Source organism: Pseudorasbora parva, chromosome 13 (genome assembly GCF_024679245.1).
Source record: "Pseudorasbora parva isolate DD20220531a chromosome 13, ASM2467924v1, whole genome shotgun sequence".
NCBI lineage: Eukaryota > Metazoa > Chordata > Actinopteri > Cypriniformes > Gobionidae > Pseudorasbora > Pseudorasbora parva.
In genome coordinates, this window is record NC_090184.1 from 46,725,946 (window position 1) to 46,753,521 (window position 27,576).

The window sequence follows — 27,576 nt, forward strand, 5'->3', positions numbered from 1 at the left end:
ATAAACTTACGAGAATACATTATTACTTGAAAGAAGTAAATATACATTAATGAGCACAGATATTTTTAAAAGAACAAAGTGTTTTTAGCTAAGAATAAGTTACACAGCGTAGCTTTAATTGTAATAATGATTTAGTTGCTCACCGAGGCAGTTGCTGGGGATGAGCGTGGGCAGCCAGGCCACGTTAGAGAAGGCCGAAGCGTGCAGAGAGTTAATTCTGGCCAGCTCCGAAACGCCTCCAGAAAACGACAGCGGACCCACGGGGTCAACACGCCACAGGATGAGCTCGCTGTAGATGGCATTGGGGTCCTGAGAGACGGCTCCAGATGATGAGGCCCGGCTCCTGCGGCTCAGATCCGGCTGCCAAATCTGAGCCGAGTCTCCATCCGCCGGCCTCAGCGCGTTGTGGTGCGATGTGGTGAGCAGAAGAGGCAGCAGAGAGTGACAAGCCAATTCATTCAGGTGGAAGCGGTGACCACAATACCGAGATTTATGAGACACGCTGAGCACCGCGGAGAAGGCGGAGTCTTCGGCGAAGCTGACGGCCCATTGGTTGAGGGATCCGTCGGCGTGTTTGGAGATCATCAGGACGCTGGGGGTGAAGATGCTGAGGCGGAGGCTGCTGGAGGACGGCTTATTCTGACCCGAGCAGATCAGCGCCGAGGACGAATTTGGCAGACCTGCGGGCCGGTGGCGTCCATGTTGGATGGCCAAATCCACGTTTTTATTGCAGGCGTACATGACCACACTACGGCTGAGCGAGTTGGCATCGCCTGTGGGGAAGGCCACGGGAATTCGGGACACGAAGGAAACCTGCAAGCAGAGAATTAACTCATCACACGGCAAAAAATCCTTTTCTCACTCAGTATTTCTGTCTTGTTTCTAGTCCAAACATCTAACAATTCTTAAAACAAGAAGTATTCACTAGACAAGCAAAAGTAATTATCTTGTTTTGGGGAAAATAACTCATAGTTGTTTTCTGTTTGAATTAAGATTATTTTTCTCACCCCATTGGCAGATTATTTATCTTATTTTAAGCAAAAACTCTCTTCATTTTGAGTTATTTTCCCCAAACAAGACAATTACTTTTGCTTGTCTAGTAAATACTTCTTGTTTTAAGATTTTTAGATATTTTGACTAGAAACAAGACAGAAATACTGAGTAAGAAGAGCAGTTTTTGCAGTGAACTCATCAGCTCAAATAGGGGTGCCCCTACTAGTCGAATAAACGAAGAGGCTTAGTCAACCAAGTTAGTGAGGGACAGATGGTTAAAGGGTTAGTTCATCCAGAATCTTCTGTACCTGTGTCTGCCGGAACATGCCGGGCTGGTATTCGTCCAGCCAGTCGACGTGCCACACCAGCAGAGAGCCGTCCATCGGGTGGATGCTGAACAGCATATCAGCTCCTCTGTTCCAGTCTCCCATTAGCACATCCACCTGATGATCCACCGCTATAGAGCCACTGCAGCGCTCCTCATACACATCTGCTGCCAACACAAGGCAAGGCATCTTTATTTCTATCGCTCTTCTCCAGCGGCGATTGTGTCAGAGCAGCTTCAGTGTTAAACAGGACAATACTGCAGCAGAATTAGATTTGGCTGTACAGTCGTTCTGGAGTAAACAGTGATGTTATCAGCTTATTTTAATTTATCAGAGAGAGACAATGTTGGCAGATCAGGATTAGAGTTGATAGAATTAAAAAAGACCTAATTCATTAATTTTATTTGTATATTTAGTTGAATAACTCTGATCATAATGTTAGTGTCCCCAACTGAGCAAGCCAAGCCTAAGGCGACCAAAGGAACCGAAACTCCATCAGGGCATGATGGAGAAAAATAAACCTTAGAGAAACCAGACTCAGTTCTCCTCTGGCCTATTAACACACAGCGGAGGATTATTATTCTGGACACCGTACATAATAATAGTAAATAAACCATCATAATTGTGACAATTTCGCTCTACGCTGCAAAACATGCTCTTCTTATTTAGTATTTTTGTCTTGTTTCCAGTCTAAATATCTAACAATTCTTAAATCAAGATGCATTTACTAGATCAGTCAAACGACATGAGATATTTTTTCATGTTTTGTTGAAAATGAAATCAAAGTGAGTTTTTGCTTAAAATAAGATAAATAATCTGCCAATGGGGTGAGAAAAATAATCTTGTTTCTTGCTTTCATCCCAAACAGAAATCAGATTATTTCTCTCACCCCATTGGCAGATCATTTTGCCTGTTTTAAGCTAAAACTCACTTCATTTAGATTTTATTTTTAAGAAAACAAGAACCAATATCTTATGTCGTTTTACTGATGAATCTTGATTTAAGAACTGTTAGATATTTAGAACGGAAACGACAAAACTACTGAGTAAGAGCCTTTTTTTTCAGTGAATGCAGTTTGCACTGACCGTTGTGCTCTCCGCTGCCCCGCAGCTGCTGTAGAAACACCTCCATGCTCAGGGTCAGCTGCAGCTCTTTATTGTTGAGCCAGTGGACCGTGAATGGGCCGCCCGGTTCTTCCTCATCCGAGCCATTCATGGAGGAGATGGAGGGCAGCAGAGGGATGTCTGCACACACACACACACACACACACACACACACACACACACACACAACAGTCACAAAGGCCTTGCATGCATTTTGACAACAGATTGAATGAGGTCTGGGCGATTCTTCAGGTTTTTTCTGATTAAACTGAATGTAATGTTTTTCTGCGATTTTAGGCATGTTCACAATACAGCAATGACAGCACTGCACAAAATGCTCCTCTTGTTTAGTATTTCTTTCTTGTTTCCAGTTCAAATATCTAAATATTCTTAAATCAAGATGTATTTACTAGATCAGTAAAAACATAATTTTGATTTTATTTTCAGCAAAACAAGAAAAAATATCTTAAGTGAGTTTTTGCTTAAAACAGGCCAAATGATCTGCCAATGGGGTGAGAAAAATAATCTGATTTCTGATTGGGACGAAAACAAGAAACAAGATTTCAATCAGAAACTTGAGGTCCAAGTCAAGTAAGTCATTTTTTTAGGGTTGGGCAAGTTAATGCGTTATTATCGCGTTAACGCATTAATTAATTACAGTAATTAATTAATTAATTAATTTATCGCACATTAACGCAGTTATTTATTATTATATTGAAAGGCCGTTGCTCTGCCTCTGAATACACACACAGACAAACTATTGGTCAGGAGAATACAGCGCTGTCTGCAGCCTAAGCCAAAGGCTTGACGTTCTTTGTCTGGGACAAATAAAATATAAAAATAACCAGAAACGCGAGAATGCTCCAGATTTTTTGGTTGTTTTTATTATATTCAATGTAAACCGCGATTGATGAGTGTATCTCTGCCTCTGGTACGTTAGTCGCGTTGAGGCTCGCGCTGCCCGTCTCTGAGAGACCTTCGTGGAGAAATCAAAACCATTGAGCAGCGATATAAACTCACAGAAGAAACATACTGGGGTATAACTGAGCTTTCTGTGGTTGTTGATATTTATGATTTATGATATTGTTAATAACACAAGTCGACTTTGCAATCGTGAATTGTGTAGCATGAATGGTGTAGCCTACTTCAATAAACAGTAGCCTAATTAATATTAAGTTACTTACATTTAAGATCCAAACAACCTTTTTTGTTCCACTTCACCCATGATTTCAGCGGCGACGACAATAGTTCCAGAGGGAAGCAACACTCAGCGCGGTGTTTTGTTACTGAATGATTCAGTGTTTTGAATGAATCATTTGAATAAACGACTCAATGACTCACTCATGAAGACGATCACTCGCTGCCCCCTATTGGCGGTTATGTTTAAAATTATGATTGCATGTTTTATTTTGAAAGTGGGAGAGAACGGGAGCCATTCTTCTGGGATTGGGACAGGATGGGATTTTCACCCAGTATTTCGTGGGATTGGGACGGGAGAGGTTTGAAAATCCTCTAGATGGCGACCGGATGAACGTTTTTTCAGTTTTTACAAAGCCTTCGCTGTTCATAAAGTCTAAAAATATTTATTTAGTGTTTCACATTATTTCTGAGTATTTAGGACATGTTTAGGATCCATTTGATTATATTATGCATATTTTATATTTATATTCATATAATCATACATTTAAGAGATTGAACAAATAAGTCATTTGATTTATATTTACACCACAAACCTTTTTAACATCAACTGATGTTTGGTAAACCATATACTCTTATATTGATTCAGCTCAACTAAGTGTGAGTTTGTTTGCACTGCAAAAAATACTTTTTTTTCACTCAGTATTTGTGTCTTGTTTTTAGTCTAAATATCTAAACATTCTTACATTAAGAAACATTTACTAGACAAGTACAAATTATTGTCTTGTTTTGGGGAAAAATAACTCAAAATGAAGAGAGTTTTTGCTTAAAATAAGATCAATAATCTGCCAATGGGGTGAGGAAAATAATCTTAATTCAAACAGAAAACAAGATTATTTTTCTCACCCCATTGGCAGATTATTTATCTTATTTTAAGCAAAAACTCTCTTCATTTTGAGTTATTTTCCCCAAAATGAGATAATTACTTTTGCTTGTCTAGTAAATACTTCTTGTTTTAAGAATTGTTAGATGTTTAGACTAGAAACAAGACAGAAATACTGAGTAAGAAGAGCATGTTTTGCAGTGTATCCTGCAGTTTCCCCTAATGTGAGATTGGGGTCACCTGTGGCGGGGTTAATGCTGGCAGCGATGTGAAAGTGGCACAGGGCGTTGGCGTGCAGAATGTTGGTGCGGTGAGCGTAATGTTTGTTCTGCTGCTGTGGAAGAGGACCGGAGTACGAGAGCTGAGATAAACACCGCACCTCATCTCTCCACGAGGGCTTCAGGTTCAGCTGTGGACACAAACACAGGCCTTCATCAGTGAACATTATTAATAATAATAATAATAATACATTTTATTTATAAAGCACTTAGGAGTGTGACGAGATCTCGCGAGACTAAAATGTGACGAGATTTCTCGTCGAGGTCAGAAATGATCTCGAGTCATATTGTCATGACGGAGAGTGAGGGTGAAGTTAGATGCGTCCTAATTCGCCAACACTGCAAAAAAGGCTCTTTTTACTTTTTGTCTTGTTTCCAGTCTAAATATCTAAATATTCTTAAATCAAGATGCATTTACTAGATCAGTAAAACGACAAGAGATATTTTTTTCTTGTTTTTGCTTAAAACTGGCACGATGATCTGCCAATGGGGTGAGAAAAATAATCTTATTTCTGTTTGAGACGGAAACAAGAAACAAGATTTCAATCAGAAATAAGATTTTTCTCACCCCATTGGCAGATCATTCTGCCTGTCTTAAGCAAAAACTCACTTCATTTAGAGTTATTTTCAACAAAACAAGAAAAAATATCTCATGTCGTTTTACTGATCTAGTAAATGCATCTTGATTTAAGAATTGTTAGATATTTAGACTGGAAACAAGACAAAAATACTAAATAAGAAGAGGATTTTTTACAGTGTGAAACGGGCATTAGTGAACACACACACACACACAGAGAGAGACACACACAGAGAGACACACACACACACACACACAGAGAGAGAGACACACACAGAGAGACACACACACACAGAGAGAGACACACACAGAGAGACACACACACACAGAGAGAGACACACACAGAGAGACACACACACACAGAGAGAGACACACACAGAGAGACACACACACACAGAGAGACACACACACACAGAGAGAGACACACACACACAGAGACACGCATAGAGAGACACACACAGACACACACACACACAGGGGTCTCTCTCTGCTCCGCCTCACCTCCAGCTGGTTGTGGTTGTGGTTCTGGCTGGAAGACTTCTTCATGTTGTTGGTCTTCTGGAGGTCGTTGTGTCGGAGTCCGGACAGCAGGCAGTCGCTGGGCAGAAGCGTCTCGGCCCACAGACGACACACACTGTCTTTACAGCAGGTCAGCAGCACATTACACACAGCGCCTCTGGAAGAGAAGAGCAGCCGTCAGGACAGGCCGGAAACAAAATCATTATTAATCACATGATTGAGACGGAAGAGAAAAAAAATTCAGCGGGAGTGGCGGGAATCGTAATAACACTATAATACCAACCAAACACAAATCAGGCTGTTTATATCTCTTATTATTGGTGGCTGGCATTGGCATACACTGCAAAAATGCTCTTCTGACTCAGTATTTCTGTCTTGTTTCCAGTCCAAACATCTAACAATTCTTAAAACAAGAAGTATTTACTAGACAAGCAGTTTTTGCTTAAAATAAGATAAATAATCTGCCAATGGGGTGAGGAAAATAATCTTGTTTTCTGTTTGAATTAAGATTATTTTTCTCACCCCATTGGCAGATTATTTATCTTATTTTAAGCAAAAACTCTCTTTATTTTGAGTTATTTTCCTCAAAACAAGACCCTTGTCTTAGTGCTTGTCTAGTAAATGTTTCTTAATGTAAGAGTTTTGTGATATTTTGACTAGAAACAAGACAAAAATACTGAGTAAGAAGAGCATTTTGTGCAGGGTGTGCGTTGTTTAAGCTGACTTTTAGTTCAATAAAACAACAAAAACTACATTTTGGGTTTGTACTCAACTAAGTGCTGTGATCTGTGCTAAATTTCATTTACTGGCACAATCCGGCCAAAAAAACCCAACACGGGAGTGTGAGGGAGCGGGAGTCCTTCCTCTGGGATTGGGATGGGACTCACCTGGGCATGTATTTGCTGGTCTTCCTCCAGGAGAAGCCAGTGATGGAGCGAGGGTGAGCCAGGTAAATAAAGGAGAAGTTGACCTCTGACCCCGAGCGCAGGTCGAGCGGGGTGAAGAGTTTGGTGACGTCCGCCTGCCATTTGCTGGTGCTGTACCACACTTTCACCAAACAGTCGTCCTGCAACAACACACACTTAGCACATTTGAAAAGGCAGACAAATTGTGAACAAACAGACGGATTTTAAATGCATCATTATTTTTAAACTGCACACACACACGGACTCTCTGCATTGAAGACACACACACGCAGTGGCTACATTTCTCTCCGATACGGCAGGAGATTAAACTGAATGTGGAGGATCTGAACTGTGATGATGACTGACAGGGAGTTTAAACGGTGATGGGATGCTCGCTACACACTCAAAAGTATGTCCTTTTTCCTCATAAAAAGGCCATATCACCGTCAATACACACCAGAGACAGCTCATATTTGGGCTTTCATCACTAAAACTATTTCTAATTGAATGTATAAGTTTGGCAAAAAAAGGTGATGCATACATGAAATAAGGCTATAATGCTAAAAACACCCCTGGAGATCGATTTAAGTTGGCAAATATCGGCTCAAAATTAAATGATTTATTTCTGTCACTGCTGTGAAATACCCACAGAATATGAAAACCAGTGGGCGTCCAGCACAAAACACACTCCTCACACTCACATATACAAGCACAAACCTGTCCTGCGGTCGCAAAGAACTCTCCATCCGGGGAAAACTTGATGAAGTGAGTTGGCGCGGCGGACCTGTAACATCCAGAGAGATTTCACTGCAGCAGTTTGACGGATAATCACAGAAGCTCACTGCAAAAAATACTATTTAGTATTTTGATCAAAATATCTTCCCTTGTGTTCAGCTGAAGAAGGAAACTCATACAGGTTTGAAACAACTTGAGGATGAGTAAAGGATGACAGAAGTTAAAGTGAACTATCCCTTTAAGAACATTTAGAATTGTTAGATATTTAAGGCTACAACATACTGAAGGGGGGGATTTTGAAATCCACTGCCGCTTCAATATCCCTGTATATATTTATATCCTAATTAACTTCATAATCAAATCCTTAATTAATATTTATCTTCCTATATTACCTATATTATTATAATGATTCTATCCAGTTATGATTTTGTTTTAGTTTCTTGTTTTCTAAAGTGTGTATTTGGTCTCTGAGGAGTGACTGAGGGTCTGGCCTAGAGATGTGTGATGTGTCACTAAACACTGGCAACAAGGTCGTGTGTTTGGATTTGAGGTATCACACACCCCTAACATGTCAGGAGTGCAGTAACAGCGTTTGCTCACTTAGCCCGGCTTCCAGATATAAAATATGGATTTGTCTTTCATTTAATTTATTATGTTTTATTCCTTTTATATTTCCTTTTACTGAAACACTAAAAAGTCAAGATGAATATTGCCTGTACTATTGTGTGTTCCTCTCACTAAAGGAAAGCACATGTTATCAGTATGTTTTGGTAAGAACTGGTTAGAACTGGAGCTTAATCAGCTCCAACCTTGGAGAGACTGTGTATCTGTGTATGTGCGCAATATTCTGTTACAGATCAGAATGGTGTTCAATGGGCACCCTAAGAGATGGGTGGACTTGTTGTTCTGGGCAAGCTGGCGCCTGCTCCAGATCTGGAAGGTCACTACGGGCCTAATTCTGGGTGAAAGCATCAACAAGTGACACGTCAGTGGAAACGTGCATCAGATTAACTGACATGAATGGAAATTTACCATGACTGTGCATTGTCTGAGCCAATCAGAGGCATCCACATTGCAGCAATGACGTGGATAAGACCTTGAAAATGGTATAACTGTTGGGACAATTGTATGTACGATAGGGCGAGGCAACGAGACGGTGAGAGAGGGAGCGTGGCCTACGAACTCCTTGTGAGACTTGAAGCTGGCTTCTGCTTTTGAAACTGCAAACTATTCTTAAGTAAATTTTTCTTTTATTTAATTGCAATCCTGACTCTGTCTTCATTTCTTCACTACTGGTCCTGGGTCATAAGCTGTTAACCCCTAACAATACTCCGCGAGAACAGAGAAAAAAGTTCTCGCAGCCCTGGTTTGGGAGTTCTCGCAGCCCTGGTTCGGGAGTTCTCGCAGCTCTGGTTCGGGAGTTCTCGCAGCTCTGGTTCGGGAGTTCTCCAGCCCTGGTTCGGGAGTTCTCCAGCCCTGGTTCGGGAGTTCTCCAGCCCTGGTTCGGGAGTTCTCCAGCCCTGGTTCGGGAGTTCTCGCAGCCCTGGTTCGGGAGTTCTCGCAGCTCTGGTTCGGGAGTTCTCGCAGCCCTGGTTCGGGAGTTCTCGCAGCTCTGGTTCGGGAGTTCTCGCAGCTCTGGTTCGGGAGTTCTCCAGCCCTGGTTCGGGAGTTCTCCAGCCCTGGTTCGGGAGTTCTCGCAGCTCTGGTTCGGGAGTTCTCCAGCCCTGGTTCGGGAGTTCTCGCAGCCCTGGTTCGGGAGTTCTCGCAGCTCTGGTTCGGGAGTTCTCGCAGCCCTGGTTCGGGAGTTCTCGCAGCTCTGGTTCGGGAGTTCTCGCAGCTCTGGTTCGGGAGTTCTCCAGCCCTGGTTCGGGAGTTCTCGCAGCCCTGGTTCGGGAGTTCTCGCAGCCCTGGTTCGGGAGTTCTCGCAGCTCTGGTTCGGGAGTTCTCGCAGCTCTGGTTCGGGAGTTCTCCAGCCCTGGTTCGGGAGTTCTCGCAGCCCTGGTTCGGGAGTTCTCGCAGCTCTGGTTCGGGAGTTCTCGCAGCTCTGGTTCGGGAGTTCTCGCAGCCCTGGTTCGGGAGTTCTCGCAGCCCTGGTTCGGGAGTTCTCGCAGCCCTGGTTCGGGAGTTCTCGCAGCCCTGGTTCGGGAGTTCTCGCAGCCCTGGTTCGGGAGTTCTCGCAGCCCTGGTTCGGGAGTTCTCGCAGCCCTGGTTCGGGAGTTCTCGCAGCCCTGGTTCGGGAGTTCTCGCAGCTCTGGTTCGGGAGTTCTCGCAGCCCTGGTTCGGGAGTTCTCGCAGCCCTGGTTCGGGAGTTCTCGCAGCCCTGGTTCGGGAGTTCTCGCAGCCCTGGTTCGGGAGTTCTCCAGCCCTGGTTCGGGAGTTCTCCAGCCCTGGTTCGGGAGTTCTCGCAGCCCTGGTTCGGGAGTTCTCGCAGCCCTGGTTCGGGAGTTCTCCAGCCCTGGTTCGGGAGTTCTCCAGCCCTGGTTCGGGAGTTCTCCAGCCCTGGTTCGGGAGTTCTCCAGCCCTGGTTCGGGAGTTCTCGCAGCCCTGGTTCGGGAGTTCTCGCAGCCCTGGTGCGGGAGTTCTCGCAGCCCTGGTTCGGGAGTTCTCCAGCCCTGGTTCGGGAGTTCTCCAGCCCTGGTTCGGGAGTTCTCGCAGCCCTGGTTCGGGAGTTCTCCAGCCCTGGTTCGGGAGTTCTCCAGCCCTGGTTCGGGAGTTCTCCAGCCCTGGTTCGGGAGTTCTCGCAGCCCTGGTTCGGGAGTTCTCCAGCCCTGGTTCGGGAGTTCTCGCAGCCCTGGTTCGGGAGTTCTCGCAGCCCTGGTTCGGGAGTTCTCGCAGCTTGTTTTCGACATTTCGCATGAGCAGAACTTTTTTCTTGCGGGTGTCCGAGAACTATTGTGTGATTGGTCAGACATTTAAAGTGGGCGTGGTTAATGCGGATAAACGCAGATGATCGGCACCTGCTTTTCTCGTGAAGTATGGAACGTACTGGCCAGAACGAACTTTGTTCTTATTCTTGCCACCTCGAGAAAACGAACACATTTCTTTGTTCTTGTAGAGTAAGTTACAAGCTTTAGACTAGAAACAAGAGTAAATTACTAAGTAAGAAGAGCATTTTTTGCAGTGCTGGGTGTGATGTGAGGGACGAACACTGACTTGCATTGCCATAAGCTTCTCCAGGATCGCTGAGGATCAGGATCTGTGCTGAGATGCACATTACACCACAGCTGCAGACATGACGAGCCGGTCAAGAGACACGTACCTGAGAGAGAGAGAGAGAGAGAGAGAGAGAGAGAGAGAGAGAGAGAGAGAGAGAGAGAGAGAGAGAGAGAGAGAGAGAGAGAGAGAGAGAGAGAGAGAGAGAGAGAGAGAGAGAGAGAGAGAGAGAGAGAGAGAGAGAGAGAGGAAAAAGAAGAGGTCAAGCCGAAGCGCTGAGTTAGGGGTGTGCGATATATATATCCGAATCAGAATCAGAATCAGAATCAGAAAGAGCTTTATTGCCAAGTGTGCTTTCACACACAAGGAATATTTTTTGGTGCTGAAGCTTCCAGTGCACATAAACAATACAATACAACACGGTAATAAAAAAATTCTAAGAATAAAAATATGAAGAAAAATATGAACAGTATAAGGTCACGGTTACGTTTAGTCAGAAGACATAGATTATGAGCATTTACAGTATTTGGGTGGAGAGAATAAATATAAATAATAAATAATATAAGTAATATAAGTAATCACCTGAGTTTAGGAGATATTGCACTAAAAAGTGGGAATAATTGCACTTACAGGCATTTGCCTGGGGGGGGGGGGGGGGGTAGCTGTTCAAGAGGGAAATGGCCTGTGGGAAGAAACTGTTCCTATGCCTAGATGTTCTAGTGGCCAGTGATCGGAGTCGCCGTCCTGACGGTAACAGTTCAAACAGGAGGTGTCCGGGGTGAGTGGAGTCTGTGATGATTTTACCCGCTCTCTTCCTCACTCTGGAAGAGTACAGGTCCTGGAGGGTTGGCAGGTGTGTGTGTGTGTGTGTGTGTGTGTGTGTGTGTGTGTGTGTGTGTGTGTGTGTGTGTGTGTGTGTGTGTGTGTGTGGAAGAGTACAGGTCCTGGAGGGTTGGCAGTTTGGCACCAATAATCCTCTCTGCAGTCCGGATGGTACGTTGCAGTCTCCTGATGTCTGATGGTAGCTGAACCAAACCAGACAGTGATGGAGGTGCATATAACCGACTCAATGACAGCTGAGTAGAACTGAATCAGCAGGTCCTGTGGCAGGTTGAACTTCCTCAGCTGACGAAGGAAGTACAGTCTCTGCTGAGCCTTTTTCACATTGGAGTCAATGTGATTGTCCCACTTCAGGTCCTGAGAGATGGTAGTTCCCAGGAACCTGAATGACTCCACTGCGTCCACAGTGCTGTTCATGATGGTGAGTGGGGGGAGTGCTGGGATGTTCCTCCTGAAGTCCACTATCATCTCCACCGTTTTGAGCGCATTCAGCTCAAGGTTGTTATAACTGCACCAGACAGCCAGCTGTTCAACCTCCAGTCTGTAAGCAGACTCGTCACCGTTCTGGATAAGGCCGATGACAGTGGTGTCATCTGCAAATTTCAGGAGCTTGACAGAGGAGTCTTTAGAAGTGCAGTCATTGGTGTACAGGGAGAAGAGCAGTGGGGAGAGAACGCACCCCTGGGGGGCACCAGTGCTGATGGTAAGAGTGCTGGATGTGAGTTTACCCAGTCTCACTCGCTGCTGCCGGTCTGTCAGGAAGCTAGAGATCCATTGACAGATTGAGGATGGTATGGAGAGCTGGGTCAGTTTGGCTGTGAGGAGATCAGGCATGATGGTATTTAAGGCCGAACTGAAGTCCACAAATAGGATCCTTGCATAGGTCCCAGGTCTGTCGAGATGTTGCAGGATATAATGCAGTCCAATGTTGACTGCATCATCCACAGACCTGTTTGCTCTGTAGGCAAATTGAAGAGGATCCAGCAAGGGTCCAGTGATGTCCTTTAGGTGGGCCAATACCAGTCTTTCAAATGACTTCATGACAACAGACGTGAGAGCAACAGGTCTGTAGTCATTTAGTCCAGTGATTTTGGTTTTTTTGGGGACGGGAATGATAGTGGAGCGTTTGAAGCAGCTGGGAACTTCACACTGCTCCAATGATCTGTTGAAGATCTGCGTGAAGACTGGGGCCAGTTGGTCAGCGCAGGCTTTCAAATATCGTCTCTAATAATATCGCAGTTGTTGTTATAGCGATGTACGAGCTGACATTATCGAGTATATCCCTCACACACACCCAGAGAGTGTGTGCGCGCATACACTACGCCATCACTGAGTCTATATTTCATCCATATTTGGATATGGATGGAGTCCAGTATATATTTGGAGTCCATATTTCTATACATCATTGTTACGACCTGTGTCTTGTACTTGTATTGCCGTGCTTTCTTTCTCTCCTTTCCTCTTCTCTATCCTTGCTCTGATAGGTTTACCAGTGATTGGGTAGATGATCGCTATTGGTCATCCAGCTGAGGCGTGGATGATAAAAGGACGCCGTCCGCATTCAACTAGGAGCTCATTGTTGGTTCGGCCGCGGACGGGTTGAGAGCTCCTGGATCCCTCCTCTGGCCGATGATCAATGTTGAACTGTTCTGTTTGATGTCTGGCCATGTAAACCATCACCAGAGCGTAGGGGTGTCCTGCTTTTTATTTTTTAAACTCTTTTGGGCCCTGTTTATGTTAAGCAGTTAGGTTAGTTAAATGAATTTTCTTTTTGCTTCCATTAGGTTATTTATTTAGTGTATCTGTTTCTTTTTAGGGTTTTTTTGTTTTGTTATTGTGGCCTTTGGACAGCCTGACGAGATGCTCGCCCTCTTATGTATGATTACTTAATACATTTATATTTACTTATATTTGGTTGTATGTTTGATTATCGATTCGGTGCTGGGAATCCAAACCACAACCCATTTTCTTATTATTATGCCGGTTTAGCGTGTTTGTTTCCTTCCCCTAGATCGCGGGGCGTAATAGTCATCCTCATTAAACCCGTCTCCGGCGTGACGACTTTCAAATATTCATATTCTTGTGTAATCGACGCGCCATCCTCAGTAAACCCGTCTCTTGCGTGATATTCCGCTTACTCTCGAATATTGGGCTCTAATCTGACCTCTGAGCTGTACGGTGTCCAGAATAATAATCCTCATCTGTGTGTTAATAGGCCAGAGGAGAACTGAGTCTGGTTTCTCTAAGGTTTATTTTTGCTTTCTAGAGACGGTCTGACCCCTATCTCTGGGTCCTGACAGAGACAGCCTGACCTCTATCTCTGGGTCCTGACAGAGACAGCCTGACCTCTATCTCTGGGTCCTGACAGAGACAGCCTGACCCCTATCTCTGGGTCCTGACAGAGACAGCCTGACCTCTATCTCTGGGTCCTGACAGAGACAGCCTGACCTCTATCTCTGGGTCCTGACAGAGACAGCCTGACCTCTATCTCTGGGTCCTGACAGAGACAGCCTGACCTCTATCTCTGGGTCCTGACAGAGACAGCCTGACCTCTATCTCTGGGTCCTGACAGAGACAGCCTGACCTCTATCTCTGGGTCCTGACAGAGACAGCCTGACCTCTATCTCTGGGTCCTGACAGAGACAGCCTGACCTCTATCTCTGGGTCCTGACAGAGACAGCCTGACCTCTATCTCTGGGTCCTGACAGAGACAGCCTGACCTCTATCTCTGGGTCCTGACAGAGACAGCCTGACCTCTATCTCTGGGTCCTGACAGAGACAGCCTGACCTCTATCTCTGGGTCCTGACAGAGACAGCCTGACCTCTATCTCTGGGTCCTGACAGAGACAGCCTGACCCCTATCTCTGGGTCCTGACAGAGACAGCCTGACCCCTATCTCTGGGTCCTGACAGAGACAGCCTGACCCCTATCTCTGGGTCCTGACAGAGACAGCCTGACCTCTATCTCTGGGTCCTGACAGAGACCGCCTGACCTCTATCTCTGGGTCCTGACAGAGACAGCCTGACCTCTATCTCTGGGTCCTGACAGAGACAGCCTGACCTCTATCTCTGGGTCCTGACAGAGACAGCCTGACCCCTATCTCTGGGTCCTGACAGAGACAGCCTGACCTCTATCTCTGGGTCCTGACAGAGACAGCCTGACCTCTATCTCTGGGTCCTGACAGAGACAGCCTGACCTCTATCTCTGGGTCCTGACAGAGACAGCCTGACCTCTATCTCTGGGTCCTGACAGAGACAGCCTGACCTCTATCTCTGGGTCCTGACAGAGACAGCCTGACCTCTATCTCTGGGTCCTGACAGAGACAGCCTGACCTCTATCTCTGGGTCCTGACAGAGACAGCCTGACCTCTATCTCTGGGTCCTGACAGAGACAGCCTGACCTCTATCTCTGGGTCCTGACAGAGACAGCCTGACCCCTATCTCTGGGTCCTGACAGAGACAGCCTGACCCCTATCTCTGGGTCCTGACAGAGACAGCCTGACCTCTATCTCTGGGTCCTGACAGAGACAGCCTGACCCCTATCTCTGGGTCCTGACAGAGACAGCCTGACCTCTATCTCTGGGTCCTGACAGAGACAGCCTGACCTCTATCTCTGGGTCCTGACAGAGACAGCCTGACCTCTATCTCTGGGTCCTGACAGAGACAGCCTGACCTCTATCTCTGGGTCCTGACAGAGACAGCCTGACCTCTATCTCTGGGTCCTGACAGAGACAGCCTGACCTCTATCTCTGGGTCCTGACAGAGACAGCCTGACCTCTATCTCTGGGTCCTGACAGAGACAGCCTGACCTCTATCTCTGGGTCCTGACAGAGACAGCCTGACCTCTATCTCTGGGTCCTGACAGAGACAGCCTGACCCCTATCTCTGGGTCCTGACAGAGACAGCCTGACCCCTATCTCTGGGTCCTGACAGAGACAGCCTGACCTCTATCTCTGGGTCCTGACAGAGACAGCCTGACCTCTATCTCTGGGTCCTGACAGAGACAGCCTGACCCCTATCTCTGGGTCCTGACAGAGACAGCCTGACCCCTATCTCTGGGTCCTGACAGAGACAGCCTGACCTCTATCTCTGGGTCCTGACAGAGACAGCCTGACCTCTATCTCTGGGTCCTGACAGAGACAGCCTGACCTCTATCTCTGGGTCCTGACAGAGACAGCCTGACCTCTATCTCTGGGTCCTGACAGAGACAGCCTGACCTCTATCTCTGGGTCCTGACAGAGACAGCCTGACCTCTATCTCTGGGTCCTGACAGAGACAGCCTGACCTCTATCTCTGGGTCCTGACAGAGACAGCCTGACCTCTATCTCTGGGTCCTGACAGAGACAGCCTGACCCCTATCTCTGGGTCCTGACAGAGACAGCCTGACCTCTATCTCTGGGTCCTGACAGAGACAGCCTGACCCCTATCTCTGGGTCCTGACAGAGACAGCCTGACCTCTATCTCTGGGTCCTGACAGAGACAGCCTGACCTCTATCTCTGGGTCCTGACAGAGACAGCCTGACCTCTATCTCTGGGTCCTGACAGAGACAGCCTGACCTCTATCTCTGGGTCCTGACAGAGACAGCCTGACCTCTATCTCTGGGTCCTGACAGAGACAGCCTGACCTCTATCTCTGGGTCCTGACAGAGACGGTCTGACCCCTATCTCTGGGTCCTGACAGAGACAGCCTGACCTCTATCTCTGGGTCCTGACAGAGACAGCCTGACCCCTATCTCTGGGTCCTGACAGAGACAGCCTGACCTCTATCTCTGGGTCCTGACAGAGACAGCCTGACCCCTATCTCTGGGTCCTGACAGAGACAGCCTGACCTCTATCTCTGGGTCCTGACAGAGACAGCCTGACCTCTATCTCTGGGTCCTGACAGAGACAGCCTGACCTCTATCTCTGGGTCCTGACAGAGACAGCCTGACCTCTATCTCTGGGTCCTGACAGAGACAGCCTGACCCCTATCTCTGGGTCCTGACCAACAGGGCCTCGGAGAGAAAGTTAGAACTTCCCAGAGGTGAATCCTGCCTGTTGTTAGTAACCCCAGGACAGGAAGGGGTGGGAGGATTTGAGTCTCCCAATTGTGATTTCTTCCCATTTATATAGTGATATTTCCCATTGATAGAAGTACATTTTTGTCTTTATATTTCGTTATAGAATGTAGTCCAGGCAAAGTAACTCATTTTGGAGCCAAAAATAGAAAACTATTTTTTTTCAGCTTAGATCTTTTCTATGAGGTGTCCAGAACAACATACTAAAAGTCCTAAGAAATCCAAGTTGAGGAATTATGTTCAATTCTCATCAATCCGAGATGTGCCAGTAAGGCCAGACAGCAATAGACCCCAATGGGGCTACCTTTTTCCTTTACTCCTATCAAAATGAAACTTTACACAATGAAAGTACACATGAAAAGTATTTTTTTTTGTTTTACAAGTTTCTTTGAAAATGAATTTTACTATGCAAATGAGCAATACACTAATCGAATATGCCCAAAATACACCCAAATAGACTTATTTTTTTCTTTTACTCCTACCACAATAAAACTTTACACAATGAAAGTCGACATGAAAAGTAAAACATTTTGTCTTAGAAGTTTCTTTGAAAATGAATTTGAATATGCAAATGAGCTATACACTAATCGAATATGCCCAAAATACTCTCTAAAGGGCTTATTTTTTCCTTTACTCATATCACAATCAAACCTCACACAGTGAAAGTATACATGCATGAAAAGTAACATTTTTGTTTTCCAAGTTTCTTGGGAAAATCTATTTCAAATATGCAAATGAGCTCAACACTATGCCTAATTGACTTATGGCCAAGAAGCCCTAAAGGTATAAGTAGAAAAAACAGGGGCCAAATATCTAACACATTCATGTCCATATAGTAAGTTCACCTGTGCATAAACACGATACATTTGAAGTCACTTGCCATTAAAGACTTAAATTGACCTTAGGAATTGATTGCCCAATCTTGCCTCCATCATTCTAAATTATTTTTTTTATTTGCAAACAAGCCTTACCTAATGACATTCCCCCACAGATAACATCAGAAGAAGTCAGAATAGCCATCTTAGTCATTAGTCATGTGGTGAGATAACATTTTGGGCTGATAGATTTACAAAAGATTGGGATTGTTGGTAAAATTATGAGATCACAGGCAGGAGTCATTCTTACCAACTAAATGATTCATTCTCACACAGAAGAGATGAACAACCAGATAGACACACTTTCCACACATTCCAGCTCTTTAAAATAATTTTGCCAGACACCGAAACTGCTTCTCTTTTTGTAGTTAGCAAGTATTTCAGACCAGGCAGGCCACACATCAGACTTCAAATTCTATTGGGTCTTATTTCATTGCTAGACAACACTTTGATACCTTTTTCAGGGAGAAATGGAGAAGGGTAAAATATGTAATGAGCCATTCAGTGATGAAAACACATCGGTTGTTCTACGAGCAAAAGGCCGCAATGGTGTGAACCGTGCCCGTGCTCAACGTGGAAGAGTGACAATTCCTGGAGACCGAGTACACATCGAAGCCGCTGCCGCAGCTATTGTAAAGCAGAAAATATTGTACATGATAATGTAATACAATCTTTGCAACAACCACAAATCAAACATAATCTCCACTCAGAACAGAACTTTAATTTTCAAGAGCATTGCTTGTTCTGTGGACAACCAACTGAAATAGATAAGAAAAATAAGAAGAGAGAGAAAATTGATATCTACCCAGTAAGAACAGGAGACTTCCAGCCAATGGTTGTACAGGTTTGCCACTTAAGGAACGATGAATGGTCTGATACAGATGACCTTCATGCAGCCGATGCAATGTACCACAACATATGCAACACTAATTTTCGAAATGTGAAGAATATTCCGAGTCAATTTTCTGTGAACCCTGGCAACAAACCCAAAAGATTCAAAGCCGGAAGACCTGAAGATTATGAGAGAACAACAGCATTCCTCAAAGTGGCAAACGTTTTAGAAGAATACGATGATGAACAAATTACTATTCAAGACCTTAGGGTAAGATGACAGGGCACTTGTAAAACACAGGTTGTGAACCATATTCTGCAAAGTGGATAAAAATTAAAATAAAGGAACACTTTGGAGATAATAGTGTAATAATGACGAGACATAGCCCACTCAATTCTTCGTGAATTTCACAAGCAACAAAAATCTTAGAATCCAGAAGACAAGGAGCTTTTTAAATGTATCGTGTTTATGCACAGGTGAACTTACTATATGGACATGAATGTGTTAGATATTTGGCCCCTGTTTTTTCTACTTGTACCTTTAGGGCTTCTTGGCCATAAGTCAATTAGGCATAGTGTTGAGCTCATTTGCATATTTAAAATAGATTTACCCAAGAAACTTGGAAAACAAAAATGTTACTTTTCATTTATGTATACTCTTACTGTGTGAGGTTTGATTGTGATATGAGTAAAGGAAAAAATAAGCCCTTTAGAGAGTATTTTGGGCATATTCGATATATATTGCTCATTTGCATATTCAAATTAATTTTCAAAGAAACTTCTAATACAAAATGTTTTACTTTTCATGTCGACTTTCATTGTGTAAAGTTTTATTGTGGTAGGAGTAAAAGAAAAAAATAAGTCTATTTGGGTGTATTTTGGGCATATTCGATTAGTGTATAGCTCATTTGCATAGTAAAAATCATTTTCAAAGAAACTTGTAAAACAAAAAAAAATACTTTTCATGTGTACTTTCATTGTGTAAAGTTTCATTTTGATAGGAGTAAAGGAAAAAGGTAGCCCCATTGGGGTCTATTGCTGTCTGGCCTTACTAGCACATCTCGGATTGATGAGAATTGAACATAATTCCTCAACTAGGATTTCTTAGCACTTTTAGTATGTTGTTCTGGACACCTCATAGAAAAGATCTAAGCTGAAAAAAATTATTTTACAATTAGTCTGTCGTAAAACGCCATTTTGCCTGGACTAATGAGGTAGATGATATTAGTCATGCTTTTCTTTCTGGAGATTCGTTTGTCATGTGGTGTTGATATCTTGTCCTGTTGATAAGCTCACTGCTGCACTAACCTTGGAGGAGAGATGTGCCCTAGAGTCTTGTGTGTGTGTGTGTGTGTTACATGTTCTGTGCAGGTCTTCCGACTGGATTGGACCGCTTTTCTCACACCCTAGACCTCTTGGCATCTTTCTAGGACTCCCCTGAAGTCAACACTACCCCAATCTTGGGATTGTCTGATGTCTACATCCTGATTAACAACAACAACAACATCTCCTATCTATTCTCGCATGACACATTGTTTAGACTTAATGCCAATCAGTAATATTCAACGTGTCCATAATGATGTAAATCATGCCCTTGAAATGGGTATAACTGGTGTGGTAATTTTGTGTAAGGTAGAGTAGAGTCTGGCCTGACACCGCCCTGAGAGACTCTGAAGCTGACTCTACCGATGAAACTGCAAACTATTCTTCAGTAAAATTCTCTCCGATGATTGAACATCCTGACTCCTGGTCTTCATTTCGCATATCTGGTCTATGGGTCAAAACTGTCAACCCCTAACAATAATAAATATATATATATATATATACACTCATAAATAAAATACATTTAAACTTTGGTAAAGATGATCTCTGTCACTGCTGTGAACTGACCACCACACAGAATATGAAGAATATCAAAAACGTTAGGAGTCAGCTGATCACCAGCACAATAACGCACTCAGCAAAATATCGTCTAATTAGCGTTATTGAGAAAATCCCCAAAAATATACAGATATAATCTTTTGTCAATATCGCACACCCTCCGCTGATCTCACGTACCGCTGGGGTGCCAGGTCAGGATGTGTGCGGCCGACTGAAGGACGAACTGCCCGCTCTTCTGCCAATGATAATTCAGCTTCTGATGAACACATCAACAAACAGATCATTAACATGTGTGTGCATCTGACAGATGCGTTTTCTGTGTCAAATCAAGCAAATTTTGTTAACATCCCCGGCACATTTTTTTAAAATTTTTATATTTTCTCTGTAGAAAGACAAATGTTGCAGAAAGCCCAAATATGAGCTGTGTCAGGTGTGTGTTGACGGAGTAATCTCAGTTCTGTAGAGGAGGCTCAATGCCAGTGTTCACCTGAGATCTGGAGCCGGATTACAGCGCTGTAAAGATGACTTTAGAAAGACGGCAGCTTCATTATTTTATTCTCACACTGAGATTGGCAGATCTATTAGTGAAATCTGTTGACTTTATCAATCTGAGTGTCATTATATGCCAACGCTGAGCGCTCAAACATGGGGAAGAAGCTCTTCTGCTGGGTTTCGTCTCAGGTTTGAGTGCCTGTAACTCCAGAAGTGCTAAAGATATCTTAATATCCTTCTAGATTCTGGTTCTCAACACACTTTTCCTTTGGTTTCTCCATTTTAAAGGCCGTCGATGGTTCAGGCCCAGAGATATGGAGATCTCAATGTGGCTCCAAGAGTAAAATGATCAATTGTGCACATTTTCAGTGGACAAAAACCAAATGTGTCCATTTTCATACAGCTGATACTATTTCTTTAAAAGAGGAGTATCTGAAAAACAAAAATTTTTGTAACTACATCATTCTAAACAGCTTTAAAATGGAGAAACCAAAGGAAAAGTGTGTTGAGAACCAGAATCTAGAAGGATATTAAGATATCTTTAGCACTTCTGGAGTTACAGGCACTCAAACCTGAGACGAAACCCAGCAGAAGAGCTTCTTCCCCATGTTTGAGCGCTCAGCGTCGGCATATAATGACACTCAGATTGATAAAGTCAACAGATTTCACTAATAGATCTGCCAATCTCAGTGTGAGAATAAAATAATGAAGCTGCCGTCTTTCTAAAGTCATCTTTACAGCGCTGTAATCCGGCTCCAGATCTCAGGTGAACACTGGCATTGAGCCTCCTCTACAGAACTGAGATTACTCCGTCAACACACACCTGACACAGCTCATATTGGGGCTTTCAGCAACATTAGTGTTTGAGCTTCTACAGAGAAACACTTTAACCGGGGGGATCTCTGGTTGCGTTGACATGGAATGGCCCATTGGAATAATATTTCACTGTTTTTACTGTAGTTTGAACAGAAGTTTTTCATCTCGCATTACTTTTGACCCTTAAGTGACATTTCATCAGTTCATGCTCTCTCTGGGAATCAAACCCATGACCTTCCACTGCAAAAAAATGCTCTTCTTACTCAGTATTTTTGTCTTGTTTCAAGTCTAAATATCTTAAAATTCTTACATTAAGAAACATTTACTAGACAAGCAAAAAATATTGTCGTGGTTTGGGGAAAATAACTCAAAATGAAGAGAGTTTTTGCTTAAAATAAGATAAATAATCTGCCAATGGGGTGAGAAAAATAATTTTGTTTTCTGTTTGAATTAAGATTATTTTTCTCTTTTAATTTAGAGTCATGTTTTTCCCCAAAACAAGACAATTACTTTTGCTTGTCTAGTAAATACTTCTTGTTTTAAGAATGTTTAGAAGTTTGGACTAGAAACAAGACAGAAATACTGAGTAAGAAGAGCATTTTTCGCAGTGTAGTGTTGCTAGCGACACGCTCCACTGTTCGAGCTTCAGGAAAGTCATTGAACTGAGAGCATTTAGCCCAGAGGAAACTCACTTTCTGTGCTTTTCCCTGCGGACTGACCTCCACTGGCTCAAACACACAAATAATGTTCCCGTAGGATGCGGCGATCTGAAAGCACAGTAAAAAGCACAGTAATAATCCTGTTCAGATACACTTGCTGAATATTAAAACCTCTCAAACGCTCTCCATCCTTTCGGGTCTGTTGTGTTTCCCTCCTTGAGGAACGTTCCCACGCTCATGTGTTTGACTGGACAATGAGTGGTAACGTGAGCTCAGCACGGCTGGATGGTTTTAATTAAAGAGGAAGAGAGAGAGCATTTCAGAGCTCTTCGTTTAGACCAACACACGTTTGGCATGTAAATGACGTCTGGTTCACAGGTTCAGGAGACCCTTCAGTTTTACTCATGCATTCTATCATCTCAAAGCACTTTGCAGAAAATGCATGTAATATAATATTGCAATCATGATGCTATCCTTCAAGGAGTACCGCATGTGTGAGTCTGGAGCTCAACACCAGCCATAATCTCACGGGTTTATCTGCCAACAATACATAAGAGTCAAAATTAGGCAGTTTTCTTTTATGGCAAAAATCATTAGGATATTAAGATCATGTAAATGTCCAATCGTAAATATATCATAAATGTATTATTAGTAGTAATATGCATTGCTGAGGACTTCCTCTGGACAACTTTAAAGGAGATTTGCTCAATATTTAGATGTTGAAACGAGAGCTCATCCCTTCATCTCCAGTAAATGTGTCTCGATTTAAGGATGTTTGGAGATTTGGAGCCTAAAATCCTGAGGAAGAGATTAATTTATTTAATTATGCAGCGCATGCAATTTAATTTTGCTTCCTGATTTAATGGGTAAACTATAAATCTTTACAATTGTACAGCAATGTATTAAAGTTGAACAAAAACACATATTTGGAGCCCTATAAAAATTGTATTTTATCAATGATGACAGAATGTTTGTGTTTGTGTGTACTGTCCCTTTAAGTGACTGACCCATCCCACTTCTGATCTATTCCTCCAAAAGTTGACATATTCCGTGACATTGTGCAGTAAATTGCATTTTCATGAAAGGATTCTGCCATTCTGTGCCCGTTTTCCACACTGCAGAAATCACAGAGCCCTAATTTAACGCCATGATATCAGATGTAAGACTTTTTGCTTCCATTTCTAAGACCTAAATTTGTAGAAGGTCAAATTAAGAGCTGACACAAACACAGATGTGTCTAATAATAGCACAGGTGTATGTAGGTTAACGTTAGAGCCAGGGGACGTGTGTAAAGTTGGTCCTGCTAACATGTGTCAGCCATATCTGAGGGAAGATGAGCGAATGCCTGGATCTGTCCATCACAGCCGAAGCCTCTTCTAGTCGATTAGGGCAGCCCTAGTTTACACTTCTCAGTGTTCATTATTCGTTCAAGACCAACATAATTCATCAGAGCGGCACACTCATATGTGTGTGTGTGTGTGTGTGTGTGTGTGTGTGTGTGTGTGTGTGTGTGTGTGTGTGTGTGTGTGTGTGTGTGTGTGTGTGTGTGTGTGTGTGTGTGTGTGTGTGTGTGTCTGTCTCACCTGTCCGCCCTGGAGCGAGCAGTCCACACAGCCCACCTGAATGTTCCCGTGTTTTGCTCCTGGGATGATTTGGATTCTTTCAAAGTCGCTGCCCAGAATGACGATATCACAGCCCGAGGCGTACGCCTGTCACAGGGATGACACATGATGTCACAAACACACACACACACACACACACACACACTCACACACACACTCTCTCTCACTCACTCACTCACACACTCACACACTCACACACTCCACTCACTCTCACACTCACACACTCACACACACTCACACACACTCACACACACTCACACACACTCACACACACTCACTCACTCACACACTCACACACTCACACACTCACACACTCACACACTCACACACTCACACACTCACACACTCACACACTCACTCACTCACACACTCACTCACACACACTCACACACTCACTCACACACTCACACACTCACTCACACACTCACACACTCACTCACACACTCACTCACACACTCACTCACACACTCACACACTCACTCACACACTCACACACTCACTCACACACTCACACACTCACTCACACACTCACTCACACACTCACTCTCACACTCACTCTCACACTCACACACTCACTCACTCACACACTCACTCACACACTCACACTCACTCACTCACACACACACTCACTCACACACTCACACACACATACTCACACACACATACTCTCACACTCACTCACTCACTCACTCACTCACTCACACACTCACACACTCACACACTCACACACTCACACACTCACACACTCACTCACACACTCACACACTCACACACTCACTCACACACTCACACACTCACTCACACACTCACACACTCACACACTCACTCACACACTCACACACTCACACACTCACACACTCACTCACTCACACACTCTCACACTCTCACACTCTCACACTCACTCACTCTCACACTCACTCACTCTCACACTCACTCACTCACACACTCACACACACACTCACTCTCACACTCACTCACTCTCACACTCACTCACTCACTCACTCACACACTCTCACACTCACTCACACACTCACTCACACACTCACTCACACACTCACTCACTCACTCACTCACTCACTCACTCACTCACTCACACACTCTCACACTCTCACACTCACTCACTCTCACACTCACTCACTCTCACACTCACTCACTCACACACTCACACACACACTCACGCACTCACTCACACTTACTCACTCTCACACTCACTCACTCACTCACACACTCACACACACACTCACACACACACTCACACACACACTCACTCACTCACACACTCACTCACACTTACTCACTCTCACACTCACTCACTCACTCACACACTCACACACACACTCACACACACACTCACACACACACTCACTCACTCACACACTCACTCTCACACTCACTCTCACACTCACTCACTCTCACACTCACTCACACACTCACTCACTCACACACTCACACACTCACTCACTCACTCACTCACTCACTCACTCACTCACACTCACTCACTCACACACTCACTCACACTCACTCACACTCACTCACACTCACTCACTCACTCACACACACTCACACTCACACACTCACACACACACTCACTCACACTCACTCTCACACTCACTCTCACACTCACTCTCACACTCACTCTCACACTCACTCTCACACTCACTCTCACACTCACTCACACACTCTCACACTCACTCACACACTCACTCACACACTCACACACACACTCACTCACACTCACTCACTCACTCACACACTCACTCACACACTCACTCACACACTCACTCACACACTCACTCACACACTCTCACACTCACTCACACACTCTCACACTCACTCACACTCACTCACACTCACTCACACTCACTCACACTCACGCACTCACGCACTCACGCACTCACACACTCACGCACTCACACACTCACTCACACACTCACTCACTCACTCACACACTCACACTCTCAGTTTACCGTGAAGGGCTGGCTGCTGACGCTCCCCACAGAGAAGCAGTTGTCTCCGGGGTTGACGGCGCCCGTGAGCACCTGGTGGAGGTTCATGGTTCTTGGCACACTTGAGTTTCAGCACGAACCCCTGAATTAAACCAAAACACACACACACACACACACACACACACACACACACAGACACACAACAGACACACAGCAGTCACACACCTGTCTGTCCAGCCTGACCTTCAGCACACTAGAGCCGCTGAGAGACTGCATCATGCTGACGCGTTACAGGAGACAGCCGTGCGCTAGTCAACTTACAAGTATAGTTTGAGATTATAGGTGACTCGAATTCATGACCAGTGTTGTGTTTTGCTCCTCTGTGTTCGTCAATATGCACAGGTCAAAGGTTACTCTTTCACCGTAAGTCAACTTGAGCAGCTAGTTATTTTAGTCTATTAAGTTTTAAATATGGATATTTTTCTTACACAAAGGCCTTTATTAACCCCCTAGATCCGTATGGAGCATTTATATGATTGATTGATGCACTTTTATGGACTTCAAAAACAACCAGTAAAGTCAATGCCATTATAATACTTGGAAGACCCAGGACTTTTATTTATATATAACTCGATCGGTGATTTCTCTGGATTTACACATTCTTGGAAACATTTGGGATAATGTACACAAGTCAACACAATATATATCACTGTTGTAGTGTATGTTTTAATCCAAAAATCGTACATATTGTGCCTTTAATGTAGTGTGATTGCATACGCCTAGTCAACCTGTGGTGGCATTATATATAATAATATATCCCATTTACTTCACGTTATCTCCATGAATTGAGTCACATTACTCTTAATGCGATTCTATTTTAACAGCTTTTGTAATATAAATACACAGCATGTGTAAATAAATACCACTATCATGTGCAAAACACTTAAACGCGACTCAGTTTGTACTACAGGTTATTATCAGAAAGGCTGTGTTTATGATCATTCTGGGATGTGTCAATCACGTGATGGTGTCTGTCATGACGAGCTTTAAACTTTTTTAACAGTTTAACCGTCTGATGCTTCGGTTCTGACCCAGTATCGCATATAAATGTATATATATGTATTTATAATCTATAATCATCTGTGAGTTTAACCGAACACATCTGTGTGATTTTCCTCACAGGATCCAGTCAGAGCTCGAGCTCCTCCGCTAGCCTTGCTAACATCACACTGACAGCTATAACCGGGACATATCATGACAAACCATCACAAACATCCAAATGTCCCGGTTCTGGACCGCTTTAGTCATTCGTGTCACTCATATCACGATTAAAGCACGCCTGGCGAATTTCATTGGAAACTGTTGATGTTATTAGCCGCGTAGCATTAGCATGACAGCAGGCGAACATCTGCAATAAGAAACAGTCAATAAAGTCCCGCGCGTCTTACCTCAGAAACGGGTTTCATTTATGCTCAAGTTCCGATTTAATGCGTGTTCCTCTCATTGTGAGAGATAATTAAGACACACAGTGATTTGGTGATGTTTGTGTGCGGAGACTCTGCAGCGCGGGGCAGGAAGTCAGGCGCGCACTGCATTATGGGAAATGTAGTTGCCTACTGACTCAGCACATTGAGGTCACATGTCAAAAACGTTACTATATAAACGGGATTTTTAGCATGTTTAGCATATAGTTAAAAATAAAACATCTGTTGAAATATATGCTACATCAAAGTAAATGCGACCTACTTTAGTCAAATCTACCCAGAGAGCAGGGAACTTTGTGTCAAGGTTCTCTCAGAGTTATGAGCAAACGTTCTAGTAATGTTCATGGAACGTTCATTCAAAGTTCAAGAGTAATGCTCAGAGAACGCTCTAGAGTAACGCTCAGAGAACACTCTAGAGTAACGCTCAGAGAACACTCTAGAGTAACGCTCAGAGAACACTCTAGA

General features: G+C 44.0%; 1 protein-coding gene across 1 annotated transcript in view; it reads right to left on the reverse strand.

The window, feature by feature from the left end:
* Positions 1–27,217, reverse strand: part of dmxl1 (Dmx-like 1) — a 101,097-nt gene extending 73,880 nt beyond the window's left edge. Inside the window, exons 1-13 of the mRNA XM_067414619.1 lie at positions 27,076–27,217; positions 25,649–25,769; positions 23,643–23,768; positions 22,093–22,167; positions 20,270–20,348; positions 10,610–10,715; positions 7,439–7,505; positions 6,704–6,882; positions 5,799–5,973; positions 4,683–4,851; positions 2,405–2,563; positions 1,302–1,486; positions 144–813 (exon numbers count right to left, since the gene is read on the reverse strand). Coding sequence (XP_067270720.1) covers positions 144–813; positions 1,302–1,486; positions 2,405–2,563; positions 4,683–4,851; positions 5,799–5,973; positions 6,704–6,882; positions 7,439–7,505; positions 10,610–10,715; positions 20,270–20,348; positions 22,093–22,167; positions 23,643–23,768; positions 25,649–25,735 — 2,077 coding nt within the window. The 5' untranslated portion in view covers positions 25,736–25,769; positions 27,076–27,217. The remainder of the gene's footprint in view (positions 1–143; positions 814–1,301; positions 1,487–2,404; positions 2,564–4,682; positions 4,852–5,798; positions 5,974–6,703; positions 6,883–7,438; positions 7,506–10,609; positions 10,716–20,269; positions 20,349–22,092; positions 22,168–23,642; positions 23,769–25,648; positions 25,770–27,075) is intronic.
* Positions 27,218–27,576: the final 359 nt, after the last annotated feature.